The 17,077-nt window shown below is 36.8% G+C and overlaps 1 protein-coding gene across 3 annotated transcripts in view; it reads left to right on the forward strand.

Annotated features, from left to right (window-relative positions):
* Positions 1–17,077, forward strand: part of LOC131997317 (GATA zinc finger domain-containing protein 10-like) — a 246,667-nt gene that overhangs the window by 132,697 nt on the left and 96,893 nt on the right. For all 3 annotated transcript variants that reach the window (XM_059368105.1, XM_059368103.1, XM_059368104.1), the window contains exon 2: positions 11,263–11,419. In XM_059368105.1, the coding sequence (XP_059224088.1) occupies positions 11,263–11,419 (157 nt within the window). The remainder of the gene's footprint in view (positions 1–11,262; positions 11,420–17,077) is intronic.

Below are 17,077 nucleotides of genomic sequence, written 5' to 3' on the forward strand. Positions count from 1 at the left end.
GGGTATACTAATTTCGTCATTCTGTTTGCAACTACTCGAAATATGCGTCTGAGACCCCATAAAGTATATATATTCTCGATCGTCGGGACATTTTATGTCTATCTAGCAATGCCCGTCCGTCCGTTTGTCCGTTCGTCCGTCTGTCTGTCGAAAGCACGCTAAATTTCGAAGAGGTAAAGCTTGCCGCTTGAAATTTTGCACAAATACTTCTTATTAGTGTAGGTCGGTTGGAATTGTAAATGGGCCATATCGGTCCATGTTTTGATATAGCTGCCATATAAACCAATCCGATTTGCCTGAAATTTTGTACGACGGATCCTCCCATGACCATCAACATACGTGTTTATTATGGTCTATATCGATCGATAGCCTGATACAGCTCCCATATAAATCGATCTCTCTATTTTACTTCTTGAGTCCCCAAAGGGCACAATTCTCATCTGAATCGGCTGACATTTAAATAGGTCTCCAATATATAATTTAATTGTGGTCCGAACCGGACCATATTCTGATATCCCTGTAATAGCAGAGCAAATCTTTTCTTTTATCCTTTTTTTTGCCTAAGAAAAGATGATGAGAAAAGAACTCGACAAATGCGATCCATGGTGGAGGTTATATAAGATTCGGCCCGGTCGAACTTAGCACGCTTTTATTTGTTTGGTCTTCAGACCCTAAAGCTGAAGATCGGTCTCTATGGCAGCTATATCTAAATGGAGCCCGATCTGGACGATACTCGGGACAGATGTTGGGATTCTTAATACAACTCACTCTTCCAAATCACAGCGAAGTCGGGTAATATATGCGCCTTTTATAGGCCTAAGACCCAAAATCGGCGGATCGGTCTATATGGCTGCTTTATCCAAATATGGGCCGATTAAAGAACTTAACCTGCGTATATAAGAAATGTGAGTCTGTGCAAAATTTCAACTAATATCTTATTTTTAAAAAACTGTAGCGAGATTACAACCAACGGACACATGGTCGGACAGACGGGCAGACACACGGACATCATTAAATCGTCTTAAAATTTAACAACGATTCGAAATAAATATAACTTGTAGGGTCAGAAATGGGTATTTCAATGTGTTGCAAACGGAATGGCTAAATATCCCATGGTGGTGGGTATTAAAAAAGATTTTATAATATTAAAAATGTGGTCCTAATTTTATTTTCAAAGAAAATTTTGGTAAGATTTTATTGCTTAAAAAAAGAAAATCTGAAATTTTTAAGTACTTTGAAAGTTTTTTTCTTTTGAGCACCCTAGCGCCCTTGATCGTTCTAAGTGCCAACTAGGTTATTTTTTGTTGGTTGGACACACCATTGATGTACAAAGTACAAAGCATTATAAATTTGATATCAGATTGGTACCCTACTCCCAAATACCGTGATTAAATTTCATACTGTCTCAATCGGTGTACCTTTGCAAGTGACTAAAAACTGTCTATAAATGCTTTCCCTCACCATCCACTGACTGTATGCTGTTGTTCCATTCACCTTGCCCATACACATGTATATTGCTCCGTTTATATCGGTACGTGTGCGTGCTTGTGTAACATTTTTGTACGGGTGTAACTTTTGACTAAAGCACGTTTTACCAGACGATATGCTACCAAAGACTAACGACCCAAACGCGACATATTCTTAAATTTTATTGCTTACATATGACAGCTGATTGCGACTGGAAGTTAGTAAATATCTGTGTTTCACATATATATGCAAGTATGTGTGTGTGTTTGCCCAGGACATCTACTCGAGCGCAGATGTCTGCTCAAAAGCTTGAAACTGTGTGTTTGTGTGAGTATATGAATGGCCCTTGTGAATATTCTAGGTGTTCTCCATCACCTCCCACATGCTGGCAGGATGGGTCACAAGTGTGGTTTACATTTGAATCGTAAATGTTCGCAAAATGCTATTGTAATCTCAAACAACGGCGATATGAGGTGAATGGAGAATTTTATGACTTTATAATTTATGGTGACAAAACCAAGAAGTGTTAGTGTGTGAATTTCAAAGTTCTCGTCTTTTATTTTCTTGCTTCTTGTGTTTTTTTTTTGGGTTTCTTATATAACACATGGTTTTTGTTTTATCCTATTCATGCGATTTATTTTCCTTTGTGTTATTTTCATTTTCCTTGCCCTATCTACCCACATCATCCCAAGAAAAGTTGCGAAGAGTGTTAAATGCGTGCCATCAAATAAAATATGAATGATTGTTTCCGCAATGCGGTGAATTTAAAATCGCTTAGTTTTTGCTACCGCACCACCCACAGATGATTAGTGATTGTACATTTTGTTTTGACACAATCTGGATGTGTAAATTTAGAAATAAAATCACAAAAAGTTTAGCCGTTATAAATAATGAGATATATTTTTCTCCAATAAAAATTCAAGGTGTTTAAAAATTATGGGACAAAAAAAAATTAATCTTGTAACAACACACTACTTTCTGTCAGTCCTTTTAAATTTTGGATTTTGAAATGGTGGTTAATTCTAGAGTAAACCACATGATGCCGTGGGGATAGAAAATGTTACACATTTTACAAAAGCATAAATTTGTACACGTCCTTATTTGGTGTAAACCTTGATTGGGATTCTGCCAATTAGAAATTTTCCTACAAAAATCAATACGGACAAGCTTATCTAAGAAAAATTAATAGCAAAATCTTCTATAGTTAGTAAAACATATTTGGAAAGTTAGTTGAACATATCTAGAAGTGAGTTTCTTTTAAATTTGGTAAAAATCAAACTTAAACCAGACAAGTAAAGTTCAAATCGCTTTTTTTGATACCTCCTAATAGCCCAAATTTCAACAGCGTTAAATCTCAGAGAAACTTCAAGCGAATTATCGTTTGGACCCTAATTGGGGCCAAAATACTAAATTTGGAGATAAGTGTCAGGTGTCGCCCTGCATCCTTAAAACACTTTCAATCAAACAAATTGACCGAAGATTTCCTCTTTATTGATGTGAAATGTTATCAAAATAGAACAAATATTTAAACATTCGTTGAATGTATTTCCTTCGAAATGCTTTTGTTTTGGTATTTAATAATACCTGAAGAGCAAGGAAAATATGCCAAACTGTATTGTATAGGGCGCTCCCCCGAATCCGAAGTGAATAAAAACCAAATTTGAATTTAGTTAGGGCAGAATCCCGTTATCTAAACCCTCGGATGGTACAGGTCAATGTGGTTTGAAATTCGTGTTCACTTTTTGCAACATATCAATCGGTATCGCGAATGTTATTTTTGAGGTGTGCTGTGGTCCGCGGTCGATCGACATAAACCAGAAATTTTAAATAACCCCATCAAAAGAAATCACGCGGACTAAAATCTGGAGAGCGTCGCGGCCATCGAAGATCCTGAGAGAAAGGAGGAAGTCGAAGATATGTGAGCTGTGACTCCTTCTTGCTAAAACCAGATGTTTGTATCGTTAATTTCTCCGTGACTGGGAAGAAAAATTCCTCGATCATGTTCCCGTAACGAGCTGCATTTATAATAACGTCGAGTTCATTCTCTTAAAAAAAATTAATAAGGATCAGTAACTCGATCATTTCTGGATTTAGCGACACTTCCACACTCCCGAAATGAGTTAACCCACGACAAGATCGAACTACGGCCAGGAACGAGTCTGTGAGGCGGAATTTCAAAGCGAGCGCGGCAGCCATGCTGCGTAGCAACGAGTGAGCAACCATTAGAAAAAAAGTTATCGATGGCGAAGTCCCTCTGCTCTCTAGACCAGAGCATGATGGCAACTGTCTGAAGAGATAAACAAACTTTGGGACTTCGCCCTCCAGATGCGCTCCTGCCGACACCTTCCCCACCCAACTCACCGCTCAGGAGTTTTTATACCCTCCACACCATATGATGGGGGCATACTAATTTCATCATTCTGTTTGTTACACCTCGAAATATGCGTCAAAGACCCCATAAAGTATATATATTCTTGATCTTCATGTCATTTTAAATCGACCTAGCCATGTTCTTCCGCCTGTCCGTCCGTCCATCTGCTTGTCTGTCCGTCCGTCTGTCTGTCGAAAGCACGCTAACTTTTGAAGGAGTAAAGCTAAGCGCTTGCAATTTTGCACAAACACTTTTTATTCATGTAGGTCGGTTGGGATTGTAAATGGGTCAAATCGGTCCATGTTTTGATATAGCTGACGTATGAACCGATCTTGGGTTTTGACTTCTTGAGCCTCTAGAGGGCGCAGTTCTCATCCGATTTCACTGAAATTTTGCACTTAGTGTTTTGGTATCACTTCCAACAACTGTGCTAAGTATGGTTCAAATCGGTTCATAACCTGATATAGCTGCCTTATAAACCGATCTTGGGTCTCGACTTCTTGAGCCTCTAGGGGGCGCAACTCTCACCCGATTTGACTGAAATTTTGCAAGTGGTGATATTACTTCCAACAACTGTGCTAAGTATGGCTCAAATCGGTTCATAAACTGATATAGCTGCCATATTATCCGATCTGGGGTCTTGATATCTTGAGCCGCTTGAGGTGGCAATTCTCATCCGATTTGTCTGAAATTTTGCATGAGGTGTTTTGTTATGACTTCCAATAACTATCTAAGTATGCCTCAAATCGGTACATAACCTGCTATAGCTGCCATATAAACCAATCTGGGATCTTGACTACTTGAGCCTCTAGAGGGCGCAATTCTGATCTGATTGGGCAGAAATTTTGTACAACGGCTCCCCCATGACCTTTAACATACGTGTTCAATATGGTCTGAATCGATTTATAGCTTGATAAAGCTCCTACATAAACCGATCTCCAGATTTTGCTTCTTGAGCCCCTTCCAATTCTTATCCGTATGAACTAAAATATTACACAGTGACTCCTACAATGTTCAGCATTCAATTCATTTATCATGCGAATCGGACTATAACTTGATATATCTACAATAGCATAAAGTTCTTATTCATTATTCTTTGTTTGCCCAAAAAGAGTTGCCGCGCAAAGAACTCGACAAATGCGATCCACGATGGAGTGTATATAAGATTCGACCCGGCCGAACTTAGCACGCTCTTACAAATAAGTTAGTTTCTGTGGCGAACCCTGCACTTTGGAAACCCACCCTCAGGGGGCCGCGTCACTGTTGAAACCATCAGATCAAATCCCCTCAAATGGACATGGAGACCAATTACAACAACATGTCATTAAAGACATTTAAGAGCAGAATACGAACCTGAAATCAAAACTTGCTTCCACTTCTCGGCCTATAAAAGGACAAGGCAGAAAGGTGTTTTAAAGTAGTGTACATATGTTAGGAACCATGTGTCTATGATCCTCCAAATACCCCCAAAGTTCATGTTGACCAAACGAGACAATTTAGGACCTAAATGAAAGAACTATAGGACTAATGTACGAATCTAATATCCGATTTTGAGTAAATCGCAGTAAAACTCCTCCAAATTACAAATTTATCCATGAAAATTCCATTTAGGGACTAGAGATACTTCTCTCACATCAATAAGTGCAGTCCAATTAAAGTTTAAACTCAATGATAAGGGGCCTCGTCGTGCCGCTTAGCGATAGTACTTGGTAGGGAAGTTTTAACATGGCAGGATACCTCACAAATGTAGCCAGCATTAGTAAGGGAACATGTTAACCTCTGCGCCACGGTGGCATCCGATCAATATTTCTAGGGGTTGCAAATGGAATAACTTTAGTTTGCACCCTATTGTATGGTAGTTGGTATACTTAGTAAAGTATTGTAGATCTGAGAAAAAACCATAGCTCTGGCCAAAAAGCCCCTTTAGGGTGTAGCTAAGCACACCAGCCAGCCAGCCATAAAAATAACCTACATATCTACTGAATCCAAATTTTAATAAACACCTATTACCCCTTTTTGGATTAAATTGAAAATCGGTACATAGATGCTCAGCTTAGTGTCAACCGTAGCGCAGAGGTTAGCATGTCCGCCTATGACGCTGAAAGCCTGAGTTCAAATCCTGGCGAGAACATCAGAAAATTTGTTCAGCTATGGTTCTCCCCTCTTAATGCTGGCGACATTTTTGAGGTACTATACCATTTGAAAAAAATGGCCAAGTAAAAACTTCTCCCTAAAGAGTATCGAACTGCGGCATACTGTTCGGACTGAACATTTAAAGGAGGCTTTTTATCATTGAGCTTAAACTTGAGTCGGACAGCACTCATTGGTATGTTAGAAGTTGCCCCTGTTCCTAATTGGGATGTTCATGGGTAAATTTGCACAAACAATGATGCTCAATACAACCCTTTATTCCAATTGCTAAAGAAATCGACTTAAAATAAGCTTAACAGAATATCTTTTTATATAGAATTGAAATCGGTTAAAAAGTTCTAATTTCATCGAAACACATTCCGAATGTATATGGACGAGTCCAATTCAACTCATTGTTGCAAGTTTCAGCGAAAACGTGAAGAAAATACGCCTTTTTGCACACTAACTTAGTGATCAGTTTATTTAGTAATTCCATTGAAATATGTTCCGATAATGATTAGGGCCCTAAAGCGACATGTCGATCTATAAGCAGCTATATCCAAATATAATCCGTTATGCCATCTTTGTCATAAATTGTAAAGAATTAGATACAGCACCCCTACAATGATATGGATCAAACCGAATTTTGCCCGACTTTTGCTTAGCTTGGTTGTTTTAACAAAATTTAGCAAATAAATTCAAAAATTATTACTTTTTTGGAAAATGGCTCGATATTTTTGTAACATATCCTGCTGCTGATGCAGTCACCCTTCGGTGATGTTGGGATTGTTTTTCCTTATCGCTTGGTAGGGCAAACGACAACAATAGCTTCTAGCTTAATCTAGGGTCCACTTTCTCCTCTCTCCTTCACATATGTTATCTACCCCAAAATCCCTTTCATTTGATATCCATATCGGTTATTTGAAGCAATTACCCTATATAGGGTCTATTGCTCCAAAAAAAGTCTTCAGGTTCATGAGTGCTAACAATAAAATGGATTTTCGCCATATTGCCATTAAATCTAGACAGAACTTTTCCACAATTTTCAATTGTCAACATATTTGCATAAGAGGAAATTCGTTTTTTTATTTGTTCCACCAAAAGGCCGGTGTTCCACATTTCATTTGGTTATTGTTTTGTTATATCACACAAAAAAGGTTAAATAAAGCATTGCTTTTAGATTTATTCAAGGTTTCCTCCAATTTAAAAATAAATAAAAAAAAGCAAATGAAAATATGCAACAAAGGAACAGTTTTTTCGAGTTAAATTTTGCATTAAAGCGTTCACCCTTAAGCAAGCAGCTTACATATTGTAATATATATTCAAAACACTAGCACCTACCGTACTTGCATATACATACATGCACATATACATGGTGTGCAACCAAACACTCGCACGCACACACACATATATATACTTAACAAAAAACAAATGTTTATAAAGAGAAGACATTCACACACAAAAAGCGTTTCCGTTTACACTTTACAAAAAGCAAAGTGGCAATTTGGTGCTTAAGTTGAATTCTTGTCTCTCCTCCTTCTCCTAAACTCTCATGCCCTCTCTTACAAACACGCATCAACCCTTTGCTGAAATTGCAATGCAAACCCCCAACACACACAAAAAACAGCTGCACCTATGACAGTAGGTGCGGCAACAACAACGATATCAACAAAAAAGCTACTTGCATTGTAAATGTACATAAGCTTGTTTTGTTGTAGTTGTTGTGCTATAATACATGCAAACAAGAGCCATACCGGCAAAACCGACACCTATGCCAGCAACGGCAACAACGCCAATTCTCGTTTACGTAGGTGGCAGTAATGTGCCCTACATGTCACACATACGTACATATTTTGAGGTATATGGTATAACTGGGGTAGAATAGCAGATTTGTGAGGGTTTTGTTTGTTGTTTTTTTTATCTCAACTTGGGTGGCTATATGAATGAACAGTTATTTGTGTGTATTTTTGCCATAGGTGTTGGCGAGGTATTTTTTTTTTTTTAATTCTCAAAACCCAAGCCCAGGTAAGTATGGGAGTGTGTGCATCTGCTCGGATATGTGAAGAGATGTAGGTGGTTGGCATTATATTTACATTTTTTCTGCATCATTGTTCTTTCTCATTGCTTTGAGAGTTGTTGGCTGAGAGCACTAAAAAGGCAGTTAAGGTAAATTAAGAACAATGCAATTGTTTAAGGCAAAACACAAACACACATGATACACACGTGTACTGCACAATCCTACCATTGCATATCACACAACTACATAAGAAAGGCGTTTTTGTGGGCGGGCTGCTGTGGTTTACAAAACCGAATGTCAAAATGGACGAAAAAAAAAGAGAGCAACAAAGCAGAACGTAGACAAACAAAATAAGACAATTGTTACGAGTAGGCACTTGAACGGAAAAATTATTGAGGGGAGCTTTAAAACAAAAAAACCAGCGAACACTACACCGGAGGAAGTGTAATAGTGACCATATGGTACAACACATTTGCATTTCGGCATGATAATCTCTCAATTATTATTATGTATTTGAAATTCATGGTTATTGACTTTGACTGGGATTTCGGGAATAGTGCTGAATTATAGGGCGCAGGTAAAGGCTGTGAATAAAAAGTCTCGGACTAGTGAGTTCTAAAAGGTGCAAAGAATGATTTGGCCCGGAACACATGGGCCGCAACTTAGGCTGAGAAATGCTTAAAAAGGGATGTTATGACCACACTCCCATTCTCCGTATTCTGGATGCGCAAGAAAGACTAAGAAATGTCAATGACTAGTGATTCAAGATACATGCAAAAATAATTAATAAAAAATGCACAAACGTGCTTTCAAACAAGTATGCTTCTTTTGTTTGGCTGTTATTCCTAAATATTTTCATACTGGATATCGGGGACCTAATCCAACTCACTTTTTCAAATTTCATCGAAATCGGGCAATAAATGTGGGTATTGTAGGTTTAAGACCCTATATCGTAAGATCGCTGTATATGGCAGCTGTATTCAAACATTGTCCTATTTGACCCTTTCAAGAATTTAATCTGCGTATGGACAAAGTACGACTCTGTGCAAAAATTCAGCTCAATATCCCAATTTTGAAGGCTCTAGTGTGATTACGAGTGTACTTCTGTAAAAAGAACGTCATTACTCGTAGGCCTGTTGAATTTTGAACGGTGAACCTATATCTTCTTTTTTATATATAAAAATCAATTTGTGTTTGTTTGTCTGTTTGTTTATTTGTTCCGCATACACTCAAAAATGCGCTGAACCGACTACCTTGAAATTTTCACAGATAGAAACATAGGCTATATAATTCTTCGACATCGGAAGGGGACGGACCCTTCCCCTCATCCCAAAAGTACTACCCAAAAATAAAATTTTAACGATCAGGACAAATGGGACGCAAATAAAAGGTATTCAGGAGTAGAGTACGAACTTCATATTTAAATAAAAAACCCTAAAATTGGTTTATTAGCCAAGCATGACAGTATGGGACTCAAATGAAAAGCATTCGGGAGTAGATTACCCTCCCCCTTACCCCAAAAACACCGCCCAAAATCAAAAGGTGGACCGATAAAAACAATATGGATATTAAATGAAAGGAATTGAAGAGTAGAATACAAATATCGCATTAAAAATTTGGGTTCAAGTCTAGATGGCACTTTTCCTCCTAAAAATACGTCAAAAAAAGTTAATTGACCCATTATGACAATATGCGACTCAAATGAAAGGTATTTGAGAGCAGAAAACGAATTTCATATCCAATTTTGGAGCCAAGTTTTTGAGGGTACGCCCTTAAGCACCCTATGAATTGAAACTTAGTTCCTAGTATGGCAATATCGAGCTCAAATCAACGGAATTGGGGAGTAAAAAAACGAATTTGATATATATTTTCAGGGCAAAGCGCCGGTTCCCGCTTCAGCCCCAAAACACCCTCTAAACGGTTCATATTTACCGACCATTGCAATATGGGACTCAAATTAATGGGATTTTGGAGTAAAGCATGAATTTGATATCCATATTTGAGTTGAAATGTCTGAGTAGCCATCTCTCCCCTAAAAAGCAATTCTCATTACCATAATTTTCAAAAACACCAGATCTCGGAGATTGGTGTTGCGATTCCTTCGAAATATTTTTGCACTTTTACAGTCACCATAAACAAAACATGGTTTCTATTATTGGGGTCTGGTGCCTCGGCGGCCGACTAAAACCCGCCAAATGGGTATATAGACCAATCATGACAATTTAGAACTGAAACGAAATGTGGTAGAGAAAAAAAAATTTTATATCCACTTGAAGAGTCTTGTGTTGTGTTTGCAGAAGTAAACACCATTTCTTAATCTTATCGTTCAATATTAATCTAAATATCTGTTGTCCCGATTATTTTATCCACCACTGTATATAGGTGCTACATCCTAAACTTAACTGACTTTAATGGAAGTCTCTAGAATATTCAATAGTCATAAGAGAATGCTATTCGCCAAGGTGGCTACTACAGCCTACAGGGAGCTTTATCCTAATCTGAGCCAATTTTGGACTTCAAATAAAACGTCTCATGCTAAATTTTATAAAGATCGGATCAAAATTGTCGATACTACAGACCAAAAAGGTCATAACGGATGAAAGATCTATATGTAAGCTCTATCTAAATCTATAGTCACATATTAGTTAGTTTTGTAAATATCGTACAAAAATTGTAGCATCTTCAGCCTTAGAAGGTGATATCGAATTAAAGATATGTACAAAAACTATGTCTTAAGCTGCACCGATTTTAATGAAATTTTGAGACATCACATAAATGATCTCACTCAAAGTTTTGTAAAGATCGGACCAAAATTGAGGCTATTACAGATTTAAAATATCGAATGCAAGTTATATATGGGAGATATATTTTAATCTGTTCCGATTTTGCTCAAAATCAATAGCGTTTGTCCTTGGGTCAAAAAAGATACTTATGCGAACTGTACCTTGATCACAAGAATACATGGGACCTAGCTAAATCGAAAAAGGACATGATTCTAAGCCGATCGGTACACTTACCAATGGGTCTAGCTGTTTTCCTTCTTATCGTTGCAAACAAATGCACAAATTTATAATATTCTTTACCACAGTATTGGTGTAGGGTATAATAACTAAATTAATCTCATTTCCACCTAAACTTCTTAGCAAATTGCAAAAAAATTTGACTCATAGAAAAAGTCGTCAACATTACATTTTCAAAATGAGCTCTTAGAACTGTTCTTGTTTTTTGTAGATTTTTTTTAATAGTTAGTAATCTGTTTTTTGTTTCTCTCTTGCAGAGCATTATCACGTAAACTAAAACCTCATTTAGTTGCCGACACCGTCAAACAGTATATCAGTCGAGCGCAGCGGCCAGCCAAAGGATCTCAAGAGCAGCAGCCTAACATGGAGTTTTTACGTGGTGTTTATGCGTTTATGCAAGTGAGTAGATCATCGGTGAGTGTCGCTAATGCCATTTTAACAACTGTACTAATCCATGTATTTCTTCTTTATACTTTTTTTGTTGGTTGTTGTGTCCTTTGAATGATTTTGGAATCTCTATTTACAAAAAAAAAACCAAAACACCAAAATTAATTGCTTATTTTTTTGCCAAAAACCAAAAATAATGCAACAAATCCCCATGATAAACCCATAAATTATTTTTCTTAAATACTTTCTATAACACACATATAAATTTCAAAACAAATTCAATTATCTTTATTATCTACATATTAACTTTCTAACTAAACGAAACCAAACCAAAACATATAAAAAACCATATTCTCTCAAAATCATAACGATATTGCAACAAATATTTAAACAAACGATTTTCGTATGAGTTTGCCAATGAAAACAAAAATCAAAGAAACTAAGGAAAACTCGTACCACCCATATTTTTTTTTATTTTTTTTTTTATTGAAGGAACATGCAATGATTTAACTACTCCAACTATTATAAGTCATCATACATCAATCTACATAATGTGTTTCTATTTATTATTTTATTTATTATTCGTTTTAACGAACTAAACGATATGTACATAATTTTTTTTTTCTGTGTACTTGGTTTAACAAAAGAATAGAAAATCAAGAAAGAAACTAAAAAAACACGTTTGTACTACAACAGCATCTGATCATTACGAAATTTTATAACCATAAAAAAGAAATTAAAATCTAAATAAATTGGTCACAATATTGGTCTTTGAGAAACATTGCTAAGGAAATGTATAACATTGGTTTTCGGGACAAAGCCACATTTTTAAAACTTAAAAGTCTTATCAAAAAAGGTAAACCAAAGTCTTATTTGGTACTAAAAGGTTCAGAAAGTTCTTATTTTGTAATAAGTAAAGGGCATTCTGGTAAAGGATTAGTAATTTTTAAGGATTATGAAAGCAAAACAATGCTTGCAACTCTTTCAAACGTATGGGGCAGTCCAAAGCTGGCTTGTAATCGCCAAAGAGGTTATAGATCCCGATAGCTCTGGGACAGAATTGAGATAGAATTTCTTAATATCACCAAAGAACGGACCAAACGAATGAGTGGCATGTTAAAATCGTCACAATATGAAAAACACAGTCATTGAATTTTTTCATGCAAAATAATCATTGTTTCGTTGTCTATGAGTCAATTGCCACCATCCTTTGGGAACTGAATATGATCCAGTTCAACGATGGGCAACAAGAAGTTCGTTTTTATCTAGCGTCATTAAACACTTTGTGATTTGATCGCCTTTTTCGCATAAGGCTTCACTCTGCTAAATAGTGCACCATCATTTGCCAAGCACAATAATAAATACGTGGCAACGTACCACACTTTCCAAATAAACTTTTGAATACGTGTGACCCATCGTCTCCTGCTGCATTCTTATTTCATAGCCGGATGGGTTATATTTTGATGCCAAACCCATTTTCAAAGTTTAAATGTGTGCTATCAACGTCTCCTCTATCCCATCTTTTCTCATTGGATCGTCCTTCTCATCTCTATGGGAGCATGTTACAGTACCAAAGTCCTACTTCTGACTTAATTTTTATTCCTGCTGACACTTACGTTCTTCCATATTCTTTTTCTTCTAATTTTACAAACGTGTCCCAGTCTCCTTTTTTGCAGATTTTTCACGATGAATGCCATTGATGTCAATTTAGGTTGCATTGCAATGATCATAGTACTATCATATGTAGTGCCCAGGCGAATCCTGGTTCTGCAAGCGCTCAGCAGCAAGATTGGTATAGGTTTAAGTGGCAATCTGCCATCAGACTCACTTAGACGTTTTCGTCCATTGTGATACCACAGGAACAGAAGAAGGAATATGCCTTCTAGTTTCTCCTGTTGAATCATCCAGATTGCTTTAAAACTCCCAATAACTTGCAAATGTTCACATCCGCTAAATCAGATAGGTTCGCAAAGAAATGAGAACCTAAAGTGAAACTCTTTTTGACTGCTAGTTCGGGACACACACACAGAAGGTGTTCTATAGTCTCTTTTTCTTCGATGTCCTCACAGCTTCTGCACAAGTCGTTGCTGACAACCTTCTGTCTTTCAACATGTTTTCCGATTAGACAGTGATCTGTCATGACGGACACAATAACTGCGGCGTATGTTCTAGCCAATGGCAGCAAAGCTGTAGACCTCTTCAAGTCCACATAGTTTTGGAATGCTCACAGCCCCCTCTTTGTGAACATCTATCATTCGTTCTCCTTCGGGCCTGGTCCTGAAAACTTAGCTTACATGTCGCTAAAGGCATACCCATCCTCGCAAGCTCATCTACATTACAAATCAAATCAAATTTTGAACTGTTCAGCCATCTCGTTGAGAGATCTGCGACAGTCGAGGGCAGAGTTCAGAAATACGTTCTCCAGGGATTTAATGCCCGGCTGTCGATTTTTATGCCAATCGTCGTAATGACATTATATCTTAGCCATTCCACCACTTCCTTAATTGAAACTATCTCCGCTTGATACACACTGCAGTGGTCGGGAAACCTTTTCGATATCACCAGTTCTAGATCTTTAGAGTACACCCCAAAGCCCACCTGGTCGTTTAGTTTAGAACCATCCGTATAGAAGTCTATGTAACTTACCAGGGATATCGTAGTTCCAATCGGTTCTATCAGGAATACTGGTTGCTTTCATACTTCTACCACTCGTTATGGAGATTCAAAATTCCAGAAGCAAATGTACGAATTAATCTGCGCAATATTATTTTAAATGGAATACTTATCAGGTTTTCTTTGTTTCATCCGGAACTCGGCGCCACTAACTACCATTGTATTTCGATTTTTAGTTAGCATGGGATAAAGGCGCCTGCTAGTCGAGTTGGTTGCCAGTACGGGTTTCATGGGTTCGATTCTCACCATAGGCCTTGGTCTGTATTGACGTCATGGTGTCCTGAGTTCGTGAAAGATAAGTGAATAAGGTTGACAGTGTTTATGTATTTTGCAATACTTTTGAGCCCTCTTATAGATTTCTGGAATCTTTTTTTGTAGCGTTGTCATATTTTGTGCAAATAATAGCAATTATTTGCTTTCCTGTGATCTCTTTTAATTAAGCTAACTAGCAATTTTGTCCGCCAACCAAAGTTATACATTTTGCAGAAACGAAATCAAGAGCAATGCAAAATTCTCGTTAATTGAACATAAAAGACAACTACGTTTTAATTAACAAAAACCTGAGCGAGTGAGCGAGCGAACGATGATGGTATTAGAAACAAACTTCAATAATAAAGTTTTCCAAAAAAAAAACAAACAAACAAATAATAAGGAAAGAAATCGAAACCCCCAACTGAAACTCAATACCATTGCGAAGTTTCCAAATGAAATGAACAGCAATATAATTAACACAACAAAACATTGAGCGCAAAAAAAAATCATCGAAAAAAATCCGTAAAGAATCGTAACATCGTATCGATAATTCTCCCACCACCCCCTCCACTAATCAATCAATCGATCAATCCATCCAGCTAAAGGACTCATTTTAATGTGTAGTAAGCATTTCTCGTTTTGACATCATTAAGCAAGGAACCAACGACAAAAACAGCAAAAATAAAAATAGAAACGAAATGTAAATCTTAGTTGCTCAGAAACATTTCTTTCATCATGTATTCCTTCTTTTAATTCTTAACTTGTTTTTTTTTTAATAGAATTATTATCCTTCTACATGATATTCAACTCAGTTTGAATAATTTTTAATTCCCATAATCATTGTGTATTCTTTTTTTCTTGTGTAAGAAAAAGTGAATAAGAAAAGACAAAAAAGCATGGAAAACAGGAAATTAATATGCAAACATTAATCATACAGCGTTAACAATAATAAGTATCAACAACAACAACAACTAATATAACACACATACACCCACAAGCAAAACAAACAAGCCCTACAAATGAATCTTAAAGCAGGCTTGTCATCCATTACGGTACACCACACCACACCACACCAGCAACAAAAACCAACACTCCCACAAAAGAAAAAAATTAACAAAAAGTGCAAAGAAAAAGAATTATTTCAAATTTAATTAAACATCCATTCCATAAACGCAAAACCAAGAAAAGATGAAGTGACTCCTTTTTTGTCAGGGGGGTAATATTTTTAATTTTATTCATTTCACCCGTTTCCAAACCATAAACACACCCAAACGAAAAAAATCAAGAAGAAAATATGGGACAGCAAAACAACATCCACCAAAACGAAAAAGTTAACAACACCCATGCCCAAACATACATTCAAACCTACATACTTACATATACATTTCAACCAACAACACCGAATTATGTTTAAGAAAAATCAACGTTGTCGCCCGTATCTCATGTTGCCACAGCTCATTAACAAATCTCGTTCCCGGCGAATGGAAAAAAAACTCTAGACTCGTATAAATCTCTCATTCTGTCATCCTTAGCATTTTTTTTTTGTCTTTCGTTTCGTTTGTCAACAACAATAATAACAGCATCAACAACAAGAATTCCAAAAGACACCACAATATCATAGGGTTTTATTTTTCGCCTTTTCGTTTTACTTCGCCAGCCATGTCCCCACCAACACCTCATTATTTTTAACATTCCAACTTCTGGGTGAATCTCATTCGTACCTTTACTTTTTTGTTGTTTTCCCAAAGCTTTGCCTTGGTTTTTCTATCCGACTTCTTTTTGTAAGTTTTCTCCGTGTGTCTTTTTTTTCTTCTACTTTCTATTCTTAGTTGATTTTGAATGGTTTGGGGTTTCTTCTTCTGTTTTACGCATATTTACCTGAATGCGATTTTTTTCTCCTTGCCATTTTCTCTTCATTTAGTTGGGATATTTGTTTTATATCCGTTTCCAGTTTTTAATTTAACTTTAGCTTATGCTAAGCGAAGCATACTTTACTTTTTTCCCCTCCCAACAACAACAAAAAACCAAAACGATTTTCCGTCCAGGCATGTCCAACCAACAGGGCGTAACATTAGCATCAATAAGAGATTATTAACCTTTTTCCACCACACAAAAAAATGAAGGGAAATTTAATTCTATGAAGCTCATTATATGCGAAAAGGTTACTCCAAAATAAAACAAAAAGAACACTGCAGAAATGTTGTAAAGCAACTACGCAAATCCCACAAAAACTGCTATTCAGATACAAAACATCGGTACAACATTACCTTTTTCGAAGAATGAGTATATTCAGCATGATTAATAGATGGCCATTTGCAACTTAATTTAAATTGCGATTTTTAATCCATTGCTCAGTTGAGGTTTAATTTTAGGGGCACCGAACATAATTTGTGTTTTAGACAGACATCAGACAGTACCCACCATAAGGTTTTTTATGCTCACCACCATATGATGGACTGTAACACCACAAACATTCCGCTTAGTAAGAGCGGAGAAACACTTTCAATTATTGATCTTAGTACTCAGGTGTATATACAGGATAGCTGACACGAACTGGTATCCCGCTGGTATCTCTCTGAAACTTGACAGTTCACATGTTGTTTACACCCCACCAAAAGTATTTTCTTCTGAGTTTATTTAAAAACAAGTTCAGCCGAGGCGAATCTCGGGAACCCGCCACCATGGACAAGTTCAGCCGAGGCAAATCTCGGGAACCAGCCACCATGGAATATGTATACTTTACGTTCCAAATTTCTGTCA

The sequence above is a fragment of the Stomoxys calcitrans genome, chromosome 4 (assembly GCF_963082655.1).
Source record: "Stomoxys calcitrans chromosome 4, idStoCalc2.1, whole genome shotgun sequence".
NCBI lineage: Eukaryota > Metazoa > Arthropoda > Insecta > Diptera > Muscidae > Stomoxys > Stomoxys calcitrans.